At 40.6% G+C, this 22,426-nt stretch overlaps 1 protein-coding gene across 1 annotated transcript; it reads right to left on the bottom strand.

The window, feature by feature from the left end:
- Positions 1–208: 208 nt before the first annotated feature.
- LOC126564420 (PR domain zinc finger protein 10) lies at positions 209–21,589 on the bottom strand. Its single transcript, XM_050221462.1, has 8 exons — positions 21,195–21,589; positions 14,469–14,633; positions 10,260–10,692; positions 10,080–10,196; positions 9,862–10,004; positions 9,684–9,780; positions 9,434–9,615; positions 209–462 (listed from the first exon to the last, which is right to left on the bottom strand). The coding sequence occupies exons 1-8, from the start codon at positions 21,580–21,582 to the stop codon at positions 269–271; spliced, it is 1,719 nt and encodes a 572-aa protein (XP_050077419.1). The 5' UTR covers positions 21,583–21,589; the 3' UTR covers positions 209–268.
- Between the last annotated feature and the right edge of the window lie 837 nt (positions 21,590–22,426).

Below are 22,426 nucleotides of genomic sequence, written 5' to 3'. Positions count from 1 at the left end.
CATTTACACACTTTACAAACACAAATTTGCTGTCCCAACACCGGTATCCACCGTACGATCAGTCGATCACGATAAACTCTCCAACGTCCCCTGGGACCGTTTTCGGTGAAGCGCTTGAACCAGGAGACAGTGTCCGTACCGTTCCTGTACACTCGTCCGGTCCAGGCAGCATCACGATATTGTGCCCATCTTCCGGCACTCTCAAACATCCAGCACCGGAGCTAGCCGAGGTGATCGCTGTCATAGTGAACTCCGGTCTGGCCTTGGGTTAGTTGACCATGGTGCGTATTTCCGTGTGCTGCGTCTCCTTGTGACGTCGCAAGTCCACCTTTCGCTGGAATGCTTTGTGGCAGAGCTCACACTGGAATGGTTTGTAGCCGGTGTGTTTGCGCGAGTGCGTTATGAGGTTCGAGCTTTGGCTGAAGGCTTTTCCACACACCTGACATTTGTGGGGTTTCTCGCCTGTGAACGAAAAATGAATTTAAAGAAGAAGTGTTAGGTACTATTGATGTTTAAAACAAGTGTCCGAGACATTTTCAATCGCTATTTTTCATATTCATATACTTAAATTTTTCATAAATTGCTACAACCTATAATTTTTTGTAAAAATTGTATGTCGAAATAGAATCCACAACACGATTATAAGTAACATGAATAATGAGGGTGCAACAAGAAGCCATCTTTAAGAAATATTGTGCCCATACTTTGAGTTCTCCTGCTCACTACACGCCTTCGCCCATGACTTCCAAATTATGTCATCTTAAAAATGGTCACTTAAAATTACATAAAAGCCACAAACCACTGTCTTCTGTTCTCATCCGCATCTTATGGATTGTAGGAGATTTTGCCCGTCCAATGGGATCCATCGTAAAGAGAGTAAAAAAGTTAGTATTTATGGGTGTCTGTTTTGCAAGATTGCAGTTGAAGGAGGATACCCGTCCATACCAAAGCCCGTCTTTTGGTTTACGACCAACGAGGACTATTTTGGAGGCAATTTAGAGGTTTCATCTGTTGTTAATGGCAAACAAACGATCCCTTAACGTTGCACGCTGGTGCGACCAAGACGACAGGCAAACGATGTTAAGCTGTGGTAGGCAAAAATCTTAAATCTGATCCCGCTACCATTAACCATAAAGGAAAAACTTTTCGAGGACGGTAAAATGCAAAGATTTAAATTAAAATGAACTATAAAATGAATCGGCGCGACGATAACACCGTGGCTGTGTAGAGCAACGTCTTGTGACAAAGGCACAATTTTGAAGACGTTCAACTAACATTAAGTAAAGCTAATTTGGTAAGCATTTCACACAATATTCTCTACGCAATCCCAACTATTATTAAACGGCTTAACGCCTACCTTATTATTTTTCTTATAATTTTTAATAAAATCCGTGACTTTGAATTCCATAAATTGACATACATAAGCTAATATGGCTCACCTCCAATTACATTTATTGCAATTTCTACAACCTACCGCCCATCAAAGCAAATACACATCGGTTTTTAACAACGATTTTGGAGGAAAGAATTTTTACTATGACAGCCACAGTCGCATTTCAGTGTGAAAATGTATCATAAAATATGAAATATTTAAAACGATTATTTTATGTTACTTCTGTCAATTTTAGCACTCGCAATAAAACTCGAACCCCCTAAACGGCATCATACCCAAACCGTCCGGGTCTCAACCGTTCAGACACGCAAAAATAAACGTGTTCGCTATTATATGGCGGCCGGCGATGCTGTGATGATCGTAAAAAATAAGGCCGACGCCGAATCGTCTGTCTCCTTTGCCAAAAAAACGCACACGACCCATCTGGAAAAATCTATTTCCATCGGAAATTATCTGAGACGACCTAAATCAGAGCCTCGGCGATGCTGATGTGCCCTGTGATTGTGCCAGGCGAAATGGTTCTGATTTTGTCTCACGTTTTACTACCATTGCCCACACACCGTTGACCCAGGCGATCGTCTTTCTTCTACTCCGGCCCGACAGATCCATCCCGGTCAACCATTTCAATCATGTGCTAACGTAGCAGTGTGTTGGTGAGAAAAGTGTATTGATTTTTCCATTAAGCAAAATATACAGCCACACTGCCAGGAAAAGTGAGCAAATAACAAAACAAAAAAAAAAAGACAAGAACATAAACTTCCCTACTGCCACGTTCACGTGTTGTGTACCACATTGCCGAACCCGTCGTCATCTGGTCGGCCTTATCTCATACTGCTTCTACCCTGATAAAAGGAGCACCAAAAATCAACACTCATTGGCAGCATTAGTACCGAAGGTTTTGGGCAAATTACAGAATGACGGACTGGCAGCAATCCTAACAACCATCCCGAAAGTCCGCAAAGGCAGACGCAAGAAAAACAGCACGGCAAACCAAATAAATGATGCTCAGTCCTGGCAGGAGTTTAGTGTCCAAATACATGAATCAACTCTCTGGGTCGTTATCCCCAGGAATGCTATCCACGGATTCACATACAGAAGAAGCGACAACAAAAAAATGGCCGTACCACACTCGTAAAGGCTACACGTTTGGCTATAAATATAAAATCAGTGGAAAATCCTGTATATTTTATCACACAGACATACAAGATCTCTCTTCCAAGGTCGTCGACGTATGACGGGCGGGTCGGCGGAAAGGTTGGAAGAAAAAGCTCAATCTCAATCCTCCCACTGATTTGGCGCGTGAGTGGGTGGACACGGAAAACGGATTGCACAAATACAAACGCTTCCTTCCGTGGAGGAAATGATGTCGAGGGACGAGGGAAAGCCAGGCAAAAAAAGAGAGAAAAGGACAGCAAAGGAAAATGCTTGACTCGATTCGAGTAGTTTTATGTGGTATCCGAAACCATTATCATCAGTCTCATTTTGTCGGAATCACGGGACTCAATCTCGATTGGGGGAAAGATTGCAGGAAAGCAGTAGAGACGGCAAAGTACATATGTACAAGCGAGAAGGTCTGGTTTCTCGCATTTTATTATAACGCAATTTAAGTTTTCCAACCATCGTAATGAAATCTCACTGCAATCGGGTCAAAAATGGAAAAGAATTTCATTAGATAACTGGGTTACATAGAGTAAGTAAAATATTTCAATTAAAGCTGAAAAACCCCAACACCATTCCAAGCTTCCAGACCAAGCGAACGCGAAGATCTACAGAATGATAGCGTAGATCAACTTCTTGCCAAACCAAGTCGCTACGCAATCTGGCGACAGAGCAATCTGATCCATACCGGCCCCATGTCACTGGGGACCTCAAAGCCCCACCCTGGGTACAGCAGGAATGTATCATTGAAACTCCCAGCGCACAAGCGCGTGTCCCCAGCTCCAGATTGACGATGAAACGGCGTGATGATAGCAGCTGGTGAACCAGGCGAGGGAGGTGTGGCGGTGGCGAACCGGTGGAAAAAAAATCGCATCTCAAATGGCGCACCATCGCCTGAACCGGAGCTGAACTCTCGGTCGAGAATCAGAGCACATTTTATGTGCACATTCGAGCACGTGTGTTTGTGATAGCGCGCTGTTGGTTGTGCTGACCTCGCGCAGAACAAGGATAGAACATGAACGAAGCACCGTGAAACTCGCCGATTTCTCCCTGTAGTCTCTCGCCCTAAAGGATATCAATGACGATGATAACGAGCAAACCGTGTGGGCATATCAATGTGTGAGTGTGAACGTTCCATTTTATCATCATCATCATCACCATCACCGTCTTCCGTAGCAACAATGACTGCTGCCACAGACACACCGATAGCAATCATCAATGCGCGGCACAATCTCTTTAACAGTTTTATTTCGTTGGGGGTAGCATTTTTTCTATCTATATGTTCGTTATCACATTTTTGCTTTTTGCCAAGCTAAGCCTGCGGGGCAAATCTCTTCATATGAGTTTGTATCCCATGCTGGGTGCTTTCTGTGTGTTCGTACTGTGGCTGTCCGGTTCCGGGAAGCAAAGGAAGTGGTTTACTTTTCATTCTCGCCATGTGTCGGTTCTTCCGCTTGCGGTGTACATAATCATACGGAGCAGAGGCACGGAACCGTTGTCGGTGATGGAGGCGCCTCTTCCATTGTACATAAGCGCACCCTCTCGTATCTATCTTATTCGTACATAACCGGACGGGTGTTTCATTTCCAGCAAGCTCAGCAGGCAAGATTTCTTTTTCGGATTCTGATTTCCCCCTTCGCCCAGGTTGCCAACCCAAACCCGTGACCGCGTGTGCCACATTTAGCAGCGTACTATATTTCGTGGGTAAATGTTGAGTTTGTTTTAGCAATGTGTTTGGTGCTTCAAAATTCAACCATTTCCCAGAGAGTTCGCCGGAATGGAATCATCCTCGCTGAACAGGGCAGGCAATACATAACGGGAGGATTGCGCGAGAAGAGCAGCGCAGTGGGGTTTTGAGTTTTCTCTAACATCTTTTCTATTTTTGGGACCATCATCAATCCAACTGGAATCTGAATCAGAGGAAAATGAAATCCGGTAAATTTAGATAAATAGAGACTGCCAGATTGCGTCGCGTATGAGGCGCAAAGTAAAACAATCCTCACGTCGCTTTCCATTAGAATTGAAACCGTGCAATATAATTTGTTACCGAAAAGGATTTCCGGAGAGCAAAAAGACCGTCGGTATTCCTTTACAACAGGAGAGAATTTAAGAAGATCTTTAGAATTAAATTAGTACTACATTATATGTTCGAATTCTTTGTCAAAGCTGTTTTAGTAATAGCCAATATTCACGATAGTTATATTGACAATAAGGAGGAATTTTCACCAATGTGTTGCAATATCTTACGGTCGCCATTTTGTAACGCAACCTTTTGCTGTCGGATTCTTATATAAATCGGATTGACCGGGATGAGGGAAATCGAAGCCCTTATTTCAATATTCGCAGTATGAAGTTCTTGCACAGGCGCAATAAATATGTCAATAATGCATCCAATCACAGCAGCTTGATTGGACTTTGTTCTCTTTCCAGACACCTTTGAAGAAGTGTTTGTTGAAAACGTGCCTTTATATTATCAAACGAAATAAAAAAAAAATAAAAAAAAACAGTGAATCGGTAAATAAATAACACTTTTCTTAAGCAATTCTATTGAATTATGCTGTTTATGAAGGGAACGGCTGGGATCCAGCATTCTCCATTGGTCCCTTAGGAACAGTTTTCATATTCATACGCTACCTACATGCCTAAAATCGATGGAATTATTTTATGATATTATTTTGTGAACCATTTTAATGTGAACCATTCACCGGATGGTCCTCAATTCCTTAATATATTCAAACGATCTTCATCAGTATCTTAAAACACTCATCAGCAATCATCACATCAGACAACATAGTCATCAAGACTGTCGCGATGTAATACCATGGATGGTCGGTTTTCCACAAATCCTGCTTTCGACAGGGGTGAGTTAACATTTTTCTCCCTCTACTGCCATCAAATGAACTGACCAAGCATGCTATTCCCGCCGACGGATGGCCCCTTGTGTTGAGTCAATAATGGAGCTGTTCTCGCCTTTCAATTATTCGTTTCTATTTTCTGCTTTTCGCATTCGATTTGCACCGTAATCTTTCAAGAGAATCGAAATCAAGACGTTCTGTTAAATGGCTAGTGCTCGTACACTTGCTTGCATTTGCTGCTGTGTTAGTGTGATCAAAGCGAAACAATCCAACAGTACTGAAACGAAGCAATGTTGGTGAAAGGAAGTTGTTGAGCAAAAATCTTTTCAGCAGTGGAACGAAATCAAATCCCAATACATCGTCCGTGTCGAGAAAAAAAACTCCACACACACACACACACGTAACTACCAAGAGTTGGAGTTTTCTTCTGAGTGGGGGAAGTGTAGATGGATCACTGAATGCCAAAATCATTTCTATTCACTGCGGCACTGACGGCACTGATGTTGATGATATTTATCAAATCCTGGCAAAATGGAAGCCTCTTGCTTGGGGAGACTTCAGATGGTGTTACGGTTGATTGCAGTGTTATGATGGTTTGGTGGAGGGTAGAGTGGCACAGTGTTGGATGACGAGACGGAACAAGAGTGCCCCCAGACAAAGCTATACTCAAAAAAGAAGACTAGCTAGTCTACAACGGGCAAAGGAGTTTTTCACCGTTCTGCATGAATCATGTGATAAAAAATTCAAATCGTGAATGCTTTAGATTTATTCAAGAAATGGAAACCGCTCCTGCTAGTCGCTTGGGACAACATGTATCCATTGTGAATAGCAACATGCATGTATTCTACAGGGTGGCCGTAGTTTACCGAAAAAACCGCACAGAGTATCCAATGTGCACACGGAAAGGTTTGGAGTGATTGTCCCCTAGCCCTGTTTTACCCTCCGAAAGGCTAGTATGGCTACGTCTATGAAACAACGAGGCAACCAAGGCACTAGTCCGCCGAGCAACCTGGTTATAAAATCATAGAATTTTCATTTCTTCATTTTGCAACGAACATCTGAGACCAGTTCCGACCAGCACGGGCAAATGTGTAGCAATGGGGAACAGGAGCATGTTCATGTACGTGGAATGTACTTTCGATAGCAACCCGGGAAGCTGAACTTGTTAATGTTTGATAAACCTATTCCCAGAGATTTAAATCCAGCAGGGGTTTCTATCGACTCATCGTGTTAGTATTTTTCTGGCATGTGGGATCTTAAAATACCGAAGATTTTGGAAAGGAAATTGCACAAGAATCAATACTGCTGCTGACCAAGATATTTGTGAGTAACAGTGCTTACTGTTTTTGTCAGCAGCAAACGCTTCCGTGAAAAATAAAGTTTAAGTATATATTGGGTAATTCAATATTTCGATTGTTATCCTAAGTAAATATATTTGTATGCTGGTGTGCCTTTATACTCAGGAGTATCAAGTTTCTGGGGCGCGATTTTCACACGTGACATGAAATTCGAATTCCTCCGGGGATAAAGGTCTACAATGTAGGGAAAACAATCTTATTCCCATCTTCCCATCAACAATTTGCATTGGTTAGCGTTATTCATAAAAAAATGGATTAAACTGTACTCGAGATCTTTTCAAGCTCTTCTTTTAATATTATGGTAGACTTCAAACCTTTATCCTACAAAATATATGATAATCAACCTTACGTATAACACACAATTTTGATAACTGTTTGCAAAGGAACTGTAACCAAAGGCCAAATTGTCGTATCCTAAAAGCCCTCAATGAATGTTTCATGTTTCTTCAATACACTCCTGGTCACTACTGGTGATGGTATATTTTTTTAAAAGACGTTCATCACATCATGGGGTGTGCCCCGCACTAAACAACCCTACCGTTTTGTGTGAGCGTATGTTGCGATTCACACCCTAATCCTCCACAACACTCGAAAAATAGAGGCGCTAAATGATTAACAATTCTCGGCGGGTACGGTTGCTCGGCGGGATATCAATTAGACTTCATTGCGGTAGGGCTCGTGTGCTGGAAGCACCCCTGATACTTGGTTGCTTTTGCATCATTGTAGCAGGTTAGAATCGTAATTGAAAAGTTTTTAACTTAGTGAATGGTCTTTTCGCACCATGATCTGTGATTGCTCAAGTGCATTGTAAATCAAAGGATGTGTCGACGAAAATAGATTATTTTAGGATTTTTTTTTCAATTTAAAATATCAAGTTTTTTGACGTACTTATATACATTAGTAATCAAAACCCTTTAACAAATAACTCTACCCAAATAAGATACAATACAAAAAAATATCATATGATTATGTATAGCCATTCTTCATCTTGTTTAATTCGTTCTCTTATCTCATCTTAAACATGGCTAAGTTATAAAAGATTCAATCACTGTTGCTACAACAGGAAAAAAATCAAACAATTTCCATGAGTTCTAAATGTTATGCTGGGAGCAAGTAAATCCCAACATTCTAAGAAGATATGATTATCATAAGGAAATCCTTCTGAATAACTGATGAATGTCTGTCTGTTGATGACAAAACATGGTAGATATTACGATATATTTGATTTGTGATAAAAAACCATGATTAATATAACATAACATAAACAAAAATTTTACGAAACTACCTCGTTTTCATTCAAGAAATTGAAAACGTCACTATTTCGGAATGAAGAAATATGTCTCGATCAGTTACTGTAGAGAGTAATTTCATAATCTTTAACGATTAATTTTTATTTCACGCTAAATATGCTCCCTACCTTGGGTCAGAAGATTACGTACTCAAAAATCTGTAATGCCCAGAATTTCTATTAGTGGCATATGGAGTAACAAGGGAGTAAAGAACCCATAAGAGATGTTTTATAAGATCCGTATGCTATACTCACAGCAATGCTCTTCTACTGTGTTGAAGCACATAAGCAACCATAAACAGTGAAAATAATGCATAATATTAGCCCTTTAGATACATCTTGGTTCAAGTATGATTTTTGATACTTTTGATGAAACAAATAACAATACCAGACAAACACGTTAAGTTCACGCGAATCTGGCAGTATTTTCGAGCAAGAGTGCATGTGCAGATAGGGAGAATTCGAACAGACTTGTAAGTGCTTGCCTTCGTTACTTGTTGACCCTTGGCTGTGAGAAACATTGAAATGCACAATCAAACCCCTGGAACAGGTTCATTTTCCCACAGTGCTCAGTTACTCACTCAGAATCTGGACGAATAGCTCGTGTCGCTTGCGCCACAACACTGGAATACGACCTCACGCGATTTACTAAAAACACAAGCGTTACACTTGTTTGTGATGTGAAATTATAACGAATAATAACATCCCTTTCAAAACCGTGTACTCTGAGATGTCTGGCTACAAAGCAAACCAACGCTTCTTTCGCTTTTAGCCCGTCATAATGTCCCAAAGCTCGTAAAGTACGCGACACGTGTCCTGCAATGGGTGGGTAATTTACTTGTTATGATTTTGCTAGCGCTTGTTGTACTGGATGTGCCAGTTATGAAGAAGTTACGTTCATAACTTATTCGTCATGAACATTATTGGCCTGCCATTCTGTGTACGCTGTGTGTCATTGCCGCACGCACGTGTCACTTGAGTGCATTCGAAGATATCACGCCAATAGAGAACCTGCAGATTTCGAGCTTTTTTTTTCCTTTCCCAGCTACATGAATCAAAGTGCAATTGGCAGGTTGAAGTATATAGCAATTATGATTAGCTGAAAGACGACTTGGTGTCCGACTGCAGCTCAGTGACACGGGCACGCGATCCGAAATCAGAGGCACTATGCATAGGGAATTGGGGAGATCGAAGTAATTGAATAGATTGCAAGTTAGATCGAATTCTGTTTCGATCAATCATTGAAACAATTACTGACGATTATTCATGCCTCCATGGAACGGATCTATTAAGCGCAGTGATTGAATTTCTATTTTCATCTGATACTGTCCCCAATACTGGTTAGTGCCCAACATGCAGTTTTGTAGACACGGTTACTTACCGGTATGAATATAAGTGTGCTTCTTCATGTCACTTTTTTGGTGGAATCGTTTCCCACAGAACCCGCAAGGGTACGGCCGGGTGTCGCTGTGTATAAGTAGGTGTGTCGATAGCGTGCTGGAACGCTTGAAGGCTTTGCCACACTGTTTACATTCAAACACTTTCTCCACATTGTGCACAGCCCTGGTGTTTGGAAGTAATTCATTGGCGATAAATATTTTTAAGTTAAATTATGTGCATAAACTTGTTACCTGTGCTGATTCAAACTGATTTCATGGCCGAACGATTTGTTGCACAGCTCGCAGGCGTACGGTCGCTTTCCGTTGTGAGTTCTGCGTGGGTGCACATCTATTGAGAGGAAATAGAAAATTAGACAAATAATACTTATCGGTAGCGTTGCAAATATAAGCAACAGTGTATTTTATTTACCAGGTCGCATTAGCAAATGGTGAGGGTGATGTGGGTGACTGAAGTCCATATGTGCTCCTCCAGCACCGGCCGATGCTACCGCCGCATTTTGTGTCATAAAGTGACGTAACCGCAGTATATCCTCCGGGGTTGATGGGTGATAGCTAGAATCAATTATTCGAATCATCAGATCTCTAACCCAACTTGGAAAACATTGTTTCAAAACAAAAAAAGCTTACTTTGCCAACGCCGGGTTCAACTGATGTCCTTGCTGTTGCAGCATAGCAAAGAACGGAAACGGCGGAAACAAGGGTCTGTTGAGGATGCTTTGTTCGTAGAATTGGGTATAATTTGGCCTGTAGAATAAAATTGCTCACTGTAATCATCGTGAAAGCAGTAGTAAATATCTCAACCCTTACCTAATCGAATCGAATGATCCATTGGAAAGGGGAGACTTTGACTTCGGTTCGACTTCGCGCTTCAGCAACGCCGACACCGAGAAGGCTTCGGAGTTTTTTGGAACATGTGGAACTTCGGTCGTCGGGGAAGGGTTAATCCGCGGCGGAGGAGGTGAGTCGACTTCCAGCTCGATGGAGGAGGATCGTGAGCGGGTTGAGCGATCACGTGAACGCGATCTACTGCGGGACCGAGATCGACTGCTGAGGGCACTCGAGTCGTATCCACTTGATAATGTGGACAGCTTCTGACCGTTCAAGGCTTGTTGCTGCAGATGGGTGGCATGCAGGGGTAAATGTTGTTGAGTATGATGGGAAGGGTGATGATAAACATTGTTGTTGTCTTCATCCTCTGATTCGTTTTTAACCAAACGGCTAACTCCGAACTTGATTTCGTCTGCAGAAAAGGAAAAAAAATTACAATTGAGTCCATTAGAAAATATGTACAACTAGATGGATAGAAGAGCCTGGCGGGCTCTAGGAGATATTTAACGGAGGCTAGTTTATTTAATTAACAAAAAAAGGAAAAACAATCATCTACAATTTCCTCCTGTTCGAAAAATCCATACATTATACAGACAATTATAGGATGAAAACTCTACAGCATACCGCTCCCGATCGATACCATGGTCTTCAACATTTCAGCTCCAGTGTTGTTTATTTGCCAACTTTTAGCTGAAACTGCTGCTGATACGAAGCACATCATATCGCACCAGTTAATATCGCACCGATAATGATTTAGGGCGGGAGCGAGCTATAGAAGTGCTAAGCTGTTGAAGTAATTCTTGATTTTATGGCACAAGATTTGGTGGCCGTACTTCATAAGTCCGATAGCAGCTGATATTGCCGTCGATTGGGTTGTGGCCGTAAAAGTCTAAATCCGGGTATCACAGCACCTATCGCTTGGGTTCGGTGGACAAAGCTTTACGCAGGGATTTCCCCCGTAAACCTTGTATCGATAGTAATCGATTGTTCATTATCGTTTGCAGGAGTGAAAAAGGATTTAGCGTAGTGTGTTGAACAGCTTGTAAAAAAAGGGAGCTCGTAAAGTTACTCAATTTGGACGGGTTATGTGCGTATACCACCGAAACTCGAATCTCGGCCCCAGCTTTTAGCTGTTTAAAACTGGTACGAGTTTGTGAGGGAAATCTAAATCAATATCAGATTTCATTTCATTCATCTTAATCCATGGCTCACCGATGGCGTAAATCTTTAAAATCGCGCAGGTGAGCTTCGATAAATGAGTATTTTTTTTTCAAAAATGCTTTCGTGGGGGTGAAATCCAACGCAAATTTCAGTAACTGAAACAGCAGCATTTGTATCGTTGAAAGTTGCCCTATCCAAACCAGTGACACAGGCTATTCAGGAAGAGCTGATACGAATCGATTCAATTAGCAATATTGATGAAACTGAATGACATGTAATTAAGTTCAATTAGCATAGATTTGCTGTTGTTCATCAACAATGCTTCTGCACGATTCGTTGTGATGAATCAAAAGAATCCAACTGAAAAACAACATCGTTTCCTGGAATATATTCTAACAATCTTCTCTACTAGGTCAAAATCAGTAAGTAAGGAATGAAGAATTCACAACGAATCCAAGTTTTTTTTTCCTTATCGTTTCCTGATATGCAACAACTTCTAGTAAATTATAATATGCATAAGAGGACACACCCTCCAAACTCCAATGTGTATCATTTCCCGGGGTCTACAGTAAGGATGTATCCATTCGATCCCCTTATTACTGAGCACAAATTTTGGATCTATTCAACCCTTTATAGTAGCACCCCTCACCAATAAGGGTGAAATACATTTGGATGATATTTATTTACATATCGTGATCTATCGCAATCCAGCTATATGGCGTGCCGCATGTACAAATTCTGACCCGAATCACACGAATGTTATTCGGTCGAGCGGATTCTAACTACCACGCTAGACACCCCAGCAGTGTTGCATTCCCAAGAGTGGCGTAGATTAGGGTTGGGCGTTTTATCCATTACCTCATGGTTGCAGGTCTTGTGCCAACAATGACGGAGTTGAATGTTGAAGCAGCGAAAGATTGCGTGTACGATATACTGTCCAATTTTGCGATTTGATTAGGACGGAAACGATCCCCACAAATCCAAACGCTTTTGATTGAAAATTCCAACTTTTGCTTTCCGGTGAAAGGGTTTAATTTGTACCAAGCGCAACCGACAGAGAGGGAAGTGCTGTCGAATGGAATTTAATTAAGATCCTGATGCCTGGTGACATGTACGATGGTTGATGACAAATCAGTTTAACACTTTTAAAGGTTAACTAAACTGGTGCCTTTTTCAACAGCACCCCACTGTGTGTGATACTGTGGATGACTTCACAGTTCTCTACAAGAATTTGTTCTCACATAATTTGTGTCAGCTTTCGAATCCATTTATCAACAAGTGACAGCGGAAATTCGAACCTTTGTTGGTTGGATATGTGTCTATGGAAACATTGTGCAACTTATTTCATTCATCATTTTAATATAATTATTAATTATATTACGATAAGTATCAAAGTCCACTAAATCTCATAACTCTCATCTTGAAAACTTAAAACAAAAACAATATTTTGTTTTACTTTGGTGAAAAATAACCTTTTAAAATTCAATATCTGAACCCTTTAAATAAGGCCCGTGGAAATAAGGTCCACGTACACATCAAAATCTGAACCCGTTCATTTTTATTGACACTCTACACTTTCATGAATCAAACCGCATGTCAATGTAACACATGAACTTTATACACAAACCATTGCAATACGTGCATTGTCATTTTCCAATCGAAACCCATTCAATAAATCCCCAATCGAAAGCAATCTAATCATTTTACACGCATTCCCCAACGCTTTTGGGCCGCATCATAAGGCAGTTGTTGAGCTACTTAAAGGTGCAATAAATTCTCTAAATATTGATAAAACCGATAACCGGATCAGTTGAACAGATTCTAGAAGCGCTTCGCGCCCAACCGCCATCACCAAGGCCGTGTGTGCGCGTCGGGCGCGACAAATTATCGGACAGTGTTCGCTGCGATTGCAGAGACGCAGATGACTGTCACCGCAGTATAAGTGTGTGCGTGTCCGGAAAGGTGAGATGCAATAAAAAAAAGAGAACGCTGGTCCTTAACTTACATTGATAAGCCATGATTTATTGCACTTGGGACTCAGCTGGAAGGCATACTTAAAAGCACAATTTAATCGTTCACGATCGAAACGTTGTTCAAACAATCAGCACCGGCTGATGCCTGCTGAAGACTAGCGATGAGTGCAGTTCGTCCGTTCGAAAACGTGTGACTGTCTGGTGCCAATCACTGCCATCGACATTTTTGTATCCAACGCGCTGAGCTGTATAACAACACCCATTGCCTGCCGTGCGCTCACTGGGTGATGGTGAACAGTTGAAGAGCTTGTTTTCCTCTTCTGTTACTACTGTTGTCTGGATTTCAGCAGTATTGATAAGCAACAAATCTGTTTTCCTGTTGGACATATATTTGCAACAAAAAACGCTTGTGTTAGCACTCACTAAGTCGTAGTTTCCTGAGCATTTTGAAGATAGTGAAAGCCAGGTTGAATGTTTTCGGTTTCGAAAACACGCGCTCAAACCAGTCGTAAAAGTCAACCCGTTTTGCAGTGCGATCCCACACACGTTGAGCATATTTTGCCCTACCGGTGAGAAGTAAAACCAGTTCCAGTAGCAAATCTATAGCCCATAACAGTCGTTAAAAACGAGCGATGAACTTCAACGCACAGCATTAGAAACACATGGTGATCATTGACACGTGAGGTATGGTTTCGGGTTTGTCCTATACCGAACATACAAGAAAACGTTACCGAAGGCCACCCATGAGTCCTAACAGTAATCGAGGAGAGCATCCCATAACACTAATTTACCCTACTTTAGAGATGATTCATAACATTATTGCATTGAAAATTGTCATTATGTTATCGACTGTTTATTTTGTTTTGACTTCACAAAGAATTGTATAAGAATAATGGCGATAATATAATAGCAAACAAAAAAAATTTGTTTATTAAAAGAGTTAAAAATTGCCGACCGTCATATGATCAGTAATTAGATTGGTAAATGGACAGTAATTGAGTAACTGACGGAAGATCCGATCTGATTGCTTCAAAGGTTAATCTCCCTTTCTTACCTCTATGTCCCATTTTGGGTGGATTGTCAGGCACATCATTATAACCGTTGGCACCGCTCGGAAGTCGGGGTACGGCCGCTGGATGAAGCAAACGGCGATAGTGATTTACCAGCAGATCATTGTTGAAAATTAAAGGCGAGAATCCGTTTGCAGGTATAGTCGGTGCTATAGTGTGTGAAGAATAAAAGAAAGAAGAAATTTTATGAGATGATAAAGGCTTATTCGAAAAATTATTTATGGATTTCTAAAGGAATGCCGTCTAAACTGTCACTGATCATGTTGAACGATGTAATCTTAAAAGGTTTAACATAAGCAACATTTGTTGCTTAATCGATTATTCAGATTTTCTTACTAACAAACCTAAGAGTAATGCCATCAACAAAGCAACAGTCAACGTTAATGCTCAATTCCATGTTTCTACAAGGGCACATAAACTACTCAAAGCATCTGACCATTTATGTTCGCACTTCAAACAGACTTCCATGCCATTTCACCAACGATATACAGACGTCCAAAGCGTCAACGGTATGACGAGGGCAAAGCTGAATGTCCTCGAAAGCGCATGCTTAATGTCTGCTCAAGAGGTGTGCATGCTTTCATCCCTTTCTCATTGCTACCAAGCTATATTTGACTACGTTCAAGTGGATTTGTGCACTGCACAAAACGTTCCAACGTTTCTTCATGATCCGTTCTGCGTACGGACCAATGCAAGGATGTTCTACACTCTACTAAATCAATTAAATGACGTACGCCCTTTATCTCACACCATCCGGTCCGGTTTGCAGAAACAATGGATTCAATAAACTCTACGAAGAATGTATGCAACATTTCCATGGATTTCATGTGATTTGAAACATGAAAGGCTACAAAGAAAAACTACCCATTGGCACTGGCACAACAGCACTAATGCAACAGACACTCGTTCGTTTCAATTGGCAGTTTCCGCTGGCGGCAAATCTCTTTTAATTTACTTGCAGATAAAGCCAAATATCAATTAAAGAAGCGAACACGACGAATACGCTGAGATGATGACGTGTAAGATGAAACGTCTAAACAGTGGCGAGCGAATGTACGAACGAAACTGCTTGAGTAGAATGACGCATCCCCTGGATCAGTTTCGTTGAGTTGGAGATGAGTGAAGATAATAGCTGGGGGAAGAAAATCATCATCACACACGTAATCAGAGCTCTGGCTAATTCTATTAGTGCTAGTGCTTTAGTGATATCTATGGAGAACCTGCTTCTATGATTATGCTCTTTATTCTTTGTGTACATACATTGGTAGCACAGAGTCCTAGAGTTTAATGTTTTACTTTTAGCTTTCTAGATTTAAAGAAAATCAAAGTTTTTTTTAAATAAATAAAACATTTTCGTAAACAGAGTACTTCAAAAGATTTGCCGTTGGCGATTTTCTGTTTCCTCGCCCGGTCTTATGCTCTCGTGCTCGTTCACATAAATATGTTTTAATTGTAAGTTTTTCTTACCAATCTTACTTACTCTCGTGCGGCTTTCACCTTGCCACGTATTCCCCAAAGAACCATTTAACAGTCTTTTATTGCACCGGAATATTGGATAAAAGATTACGCCAGCAAAAAAAAAAATCTTACTAAACGTGATTAAGAGCACACACAATCCAGCGAAATAGCGCCAAACCAGATCCTGTCAGCTCATTTATATTCCTTTTGCATATTTGTATTCAGAATACGCTCTTCCTCTTTTTTGTCCTGGAAGCTTTTTTTCGCAGGGAAAATCTTACCTTTTACCGGTGCTGAAATCGGTCCCGGGCCCGGCGGATATTCGCTGGGAAATTATATTGCATCGCATGTTTGACGCCGGGTCATTCGGCGCTTGCCGACGAAAGCAGATTTGTATCCGATGAAGTGACACACTCAAAATTACATCAGTGCTTTCCACTGGCGGTGCTTTAATTTATTTTGTCTTAATTAACTGCTATCTGCTTTTAATTAAGTGTCTGCATACGGCAACGTCCGAAAGCAAAGGAACAATCTTGGAAAAGAAACACCCGATAGGAACGAAATGTAGATTTCGTCCGGTTTGCGGTACGCTGGTATGGTGCTTTTGAGGGCATTCCAGTCGTTGGTCAGGAGGATGCATACCTTGGTGATCATGCCCAATTCGCTTGAGGTTAGCTCACGTAACTGTGGCTGGCAGAGTTATCTAGTGGGAGTATTTCATCTCTGTAGCATCCATTGAAACGTGTTTTAACATTATGTTATTCACTGTTTTCTCTTATCCCTGTGTCACTCATCAAGGATGATAACATACTGGAAACTTTTCCGCACGGCAAGTATTTGAACGTGATTTTTGATGCAATTTTTTTTTCAGATTATTTTTTTATTTATTTATTAGAAGGATTCCGTTTTATCTATATCTGGATTCTTGCTGTTTCGAGAAGGGTCACTTTGTTTATCAATCAACTTCTTCTTCTTGGCATAACGACCTCTAAGGCTAGACTAGACTTGCCGATACCTCGTAGTTGGATAGTTAATCCGCAATGAAGGGGGACGGTCTAGCTGGCATTTGAATCCCAGTCCTGCCGTTTGAAGACCGGCACCACTGTCGCCTACACCACTGGGCCACCCCAGTGAAAAAAATGGTTTATATAGCTTCCCTAAGCCAACATTTACGCCACATCTCAGCTGGAGGTCTTATCTCATGAGGCAAAAAAAACATTTTTAAGTGACATAATGAATAATGAATAGAACATTTAAAAGTTTGCCATTGAATAGCTACACATGTATGACATCTAAAGCCATTTCATTTTTCCAAACCGGATCTGCAAAGCCATTAACAAAAATTCATAGGCGTGCGTTAGCAACGTCTGCCAGTTTTGAAAGTGTTTGAGCAAAAAACAAAATTCTTCCAGACCAGTGAATGAGCATCAGTCTACTCTTTTATTCACCAACTCATGAGGACAGTGTGGCAAAATATCGTACACTTTCATGTCTGTCCATCTAAAGCGCAAGAAAAAACCACTCGAAACCACATGTTCTAGAACTCATTAACACTTCGATTAAATAAAATAGGAGCCATGCTGTGTCTAAGAAAACAATACTTAAGAAGACAAAAACAAACTTCCCCATCTTGGTTGCTGAAAAGCAAAGCAGCATTGACACGCTTTTTGCTTGAGATTATCTTCATAATTGAAGCGATACATTTGTTTTTCTGGTTGATTAGAAGTATGTGAACAATAAGATTTATAGCATAGTTTGCAGAGCTGCAACCCAATAGTTTCACTGCTGGAGCTGAAAAGAGTCGAAGCCATGTATAGGCTTAAAAAAGTGGAAGCTAATGCTGACTACCAAACTTATCTTATCGAATATTCCATTTTCGCTCTACGAACAGTGCGACTGTTTCTTGCAGTAGAGCTAGCAGCATTTTTCAGCAGCCTGTTGCACATGTTGATTCTCTGACTAGTACTATGCTTCAGGCATAGTTCAAGTCAGGCGTGTGTGTGTATGGTTCCCTGGTCACGCACCACTCAAACCCCGTCCCGATTGATTGGCGTTCAGGCCAACAAAAAACTAACACCAAAGCTGTCACATATTTTGCTTGAATGCAGGATGATCACATGTGTTTAGCGATGTGCATCTGTTATTATTCTATTTCTGTCGCTTCAATAGAACGTCTCGCGAGGTACGGTTCTCCCAGCTGGGGGGGAAGTAAATTCTTCCGGCTGTTTAGCGTGTTCCATTCATGCTGTATAATTATGTCAAGTTCATGCTGTCTTCATCACGATGTTTCATTCATAAAAATGGAAAAGAAAAACCATTATATACATTTTTACGTAACGACTCTCCTAGCATTTGGAAGACTTCCCCATTAAGTCATCTTTGCCAACAGTTCATGCCATTTTCTATGCCGAGTCAGTTCTGAAGTCAGCTCAACACCCACCGAGTTACAGTGACGTTTACTGTTTACTTAAAATAGATTGACTTGCCATGTAATGACTGTCGTAATCACTGACAGTTTGCTTACAAATTACCTTCGGTCTCGCTCACTAGCCGTGATTTATGGAAATACTTTTAATGAGCTATTAATTAGCATAAGGATTTTTAAAACTCACTCACTGCCAGCCGTGAGAAGCCATGCAGAAAAATGAGCGTTTGTTTGCTGGGCCGGCAATGGGCCGCTCTGAATGTATGATGGTGGTGGGTCCATAGGAAGTGAAAATATTTCCATCGATGAATTGGAAACATCATTAATAATTCATTTCACTTTTTCCAATTGCAGTACAAGTGTGCACTTGTTGCAACAAAGTCACTTCCATATCTGTCATAAGCACGATATTCATAAGCCAAAGCAACAGGTTCATGAATAATTAATTGAGACAGCAGCAGCTAGACTGATGTTTCAACTTCAATCATCACAGCATCATTTACAACAGGGGAAACATCAATTAGCTCCGGCGTGGAGACATCGATCAATTCCCATGATGAAATCAGATACCTTCTGAATGGTCGTAGACTATCGAGAGCACACCTCAGAATGTCCGAGGACGGTCTCTATGCTCTAGCAACTTGCAGGCTAAAATCTTCCTTACAGGTGAATTATGAAGTTGGAAAATCCTTCGATAACATTTAGTCACTTCAACATTGAGTCTCGCATTTCAGTGATATAGATCGAGGAAACTATTAAGGGCTTATGCGAGGCTATGCTCATTTTTAGTCATGATCAGTCGAATTTTCTCAGTATAATAGTAATAGTACACCGACGCAGTTATTACTTCTGTATAAGTTGTGTAAAGAGTCAAACTTAACTATTAATTAATTTCGCATTTGAAACGCTCTTTTCAACCTCTGTCAACATTTGATCTCAGACATATCAAGAGTGTGGTTTACTCTTTAAACGATTTGAACGATCGATTCCTCTTACAACCAATGTTCCTCGCTAGCTTGCTACCTCGATTGTTCTGCCTCGAATCGATTCCCGTCCCTGCAGAGCAATCATAGACGAATGTATGCTTTACTGCAGTGGTACTCTTATCAGCACTTTCGTTTATTTTTCATATTTATTTCATACTTTTCGTGGTTAACGATCGACAAAAGAAACATGTGGTGCTGCAACCGCACCACTTCTCTAATCGTATTACGAACATATTGTTGCAATATACGCAAGCGATATCAACGCTTGACGCATGTTTCACACCTATCATTCATTTGCTTTGGTCCCTTCCAACCAACTGACTCAAAAAGCGCAGAATCGTTTGTGGAAGTAATAAATAAAAACTTGTATCGTATCAGTGTGTCGAATGAGGGAATCCTTCTTCATGGCAATATGGTTTTATTCCTTTTGGAAATAAATTTCCTTCTTTTTATTGATATGGTACCAGTTTAACATGCCTAAAACGAGTTGTTCCATAAGCCTTACACATGTTTACTGTGTTATAGTTATTGAAGAAAATTCAATCCGTAAGACACCTCAGAGTTTATTGGGGTTTACTGTGAACAAATTATAGTTTAAACATTTATATTTTTCTATGAAAGAAATATTGTAAGACATGTAATTAAATAAATAAATAAAATAAGAGAATTAGGTTATAACTGAGAAGCTGCAAGCAAAATCATACACAAAACTGGCGCGACGTTTTTCATTACATCTCCGGTATGATAATGTCCCAAGGCGTAGCAAATTTGCATACAAATACGATTTCGTTTGAAAAATCCATTTTCAATGCGCATGTTTGCGACGCATTTTGCTGTAAAAATATATATTTTTTAAATGTGTTTACTTCTGTAAGGAAGGATATTTATTTTTAATTTAAAAATCGTTGCATTTTTATCGTTTTCTTCCATTGGCAAAAAGACTAAATTATCAGATTGAAGTGCACGATTGAAGTTTCATATGTTCTGAAGCTACAGATAAAAGAATGTATTGAATTGCTCTCATTGTCATTAAAGGAAAACAAAGAGGAATATATTTAATTGCGTTTTAATATGAGGATTTTATGAAGCTCAAAATATGGCAGCTCTAGTAATGTAAACTGGGAAACGAATTAACAATTTTAGTTTACCGCAACTGTTAAAAATACAACAAAATTTTAGTGTAAACTCGAGAACAAAAATCTTTGTATAAAATTATATTTCGAAAAATAATGCAGCAACAAAATTTATTCAACAAGATCAACGTCATATATTCAAACGTCATACATCAAAAAGATGATTAACGATTTGCTTTAAGCTGTGTAAATCGTAGTCAGTAATCGTTGGTAATCGTTCTAAAGCATTAACAAAGTTATTTTATCGATCGCTTTAAGTTATTGTAACGAACAAAATATTTAAATCGTTCTAAACTTTGTTTACTATTGTTACTGTCTTTACTATGGCCTTGATAAATTTCATTTTTGTTTTCACAATCAATTTCATTTCGTCAACAAATTTCCACATCATACAATATAACTTGAGTGCAATGGCGGACCGATGCGCCGGCGCACTATTTCGAAGCTTTGTCGATGAAACAGTATTTTAGTATAAATTTTCAAATCCTTCCTGCTGTTCATTTTATAAATAAAGTTTGCAACATCCAAAAAACATGTCGTTATGGAATCTTGATCAAGTTTATTCATTATAAAGTCAGCACACTATTTCTGCAACTGCAAATCTCGTTGCTTATGCAATTTGCAGAAAACTAAGATTTTTCCACAAGGTGTTCTCTAGGAGCTTAGGTTGGGATTGCATCAAATCACAAGTCGCTTTATCACACTTACCGTCGGCTTTTCCCCTCGGTGTCACTACCTTGAACGCGCTCGTCGTCGACGAACCGTTGCTGCTACCATTTCCATTTACCGAAGGATTACTGTTCACCGTTAGTAACACATTCGGACTCATCGGTCTAGAAATGTTAACTCCGTTCAGCGAATTAGCCTTGTTTTCATCGGTTACGGCCACAGATTCCGTGGTTCCACCTTTGCCAATCATCACACTGATGTTGTTATTGTTATTATTGGCACCGGTCGGACTCATGCTGACATTGTTAAGCTTAATATTCACCATCGTGACACTAAAATCCAACGGTAGTTGAGATTGCAACGGTTGCTGTGATATTGATTGCATCGATTGTTGATGCATTTGGGGCACTTCACTAACTTCCATCATTCAGACGATTTTCCTCGAATCACTAGCTTCTCAATTACTGCACAGGTCCTTCGTCGGGACCAACCGTTGTTAGTAATTCCTTTCATCAAACGCGTCACACCGAATTGGTTTTCACAGATTTTATGTATTTTGCGCTTGCAACTTTCTTTATTCAATTTCACTATTTAGCACCTTTACTTATTGAAGCACACCCAGGCACATTCAAGATAACGCAAACTTGATCCAACATACATTTGCCCAGTAAGAGCAGCACCAGATCATTATTCATACGCCGAAGGCATCACACTCGCGACATCTGTTTCCAGATCAGCACAATTCCGTCACCAGACGCACACTCTTCTTGCCGACTGACTACTGAAAGCATGTGTTTGCACTTTTCCGTATTACGCCCGCTGTCCTCGTCAGAGTTCAGTTCGCTACTGTTTGGCCGTTCATTGATGTGGGCTCGGCAAAGATTCAATGATTGCCGCTGATTCAGCGGCTGCTGCCGTGGAATGAGTAATGTTGTTGACGTTGCTCCATCTGCTTCCTACCGGCTAGCCGCTCGGCAATGTGCACATCCCAAAGCTTCGCAGATCTTTATCTCTTTCCGTCGTTCACCCGTTGCATGTTCGGAAGCCTTCTGACTTGGTATTGCTGGTAGTAGCAGCTGCCCTCTGGTTCTACATTCACTAACACTGTATCGACCCGGCAAGTGTATCGCTCGAAAAGCTTACTCTCACTCTACTCTCTTACGAACCCGTAAGACCCGGGATTGATACGGCACGCGGATTGCTCTGATGTTTGCGGAAAAGCAAAAGACGAACGAAAAAACCACGGTTGAGCCACAATCCGTAACCAGCAA

The sequence above is a fragment of the Anopheles maculipalpis genome, chromosome 3RL (assembly GCF_943734695.1).
Source record: "Anopheles maculipalpis chromosome 3RL, idAnoMacuDA_375_x, whole genome shotgun sequence".
Lineage (NCBI taxonomy): Eukaryota > Metazoa > Arthropoda > Insecta > Diptera > Culicidae > Anopheles > Anopheles maculipalpis.
This window is presented reverse-complemented; position numbering and strand designations above follow the sequence as displayed.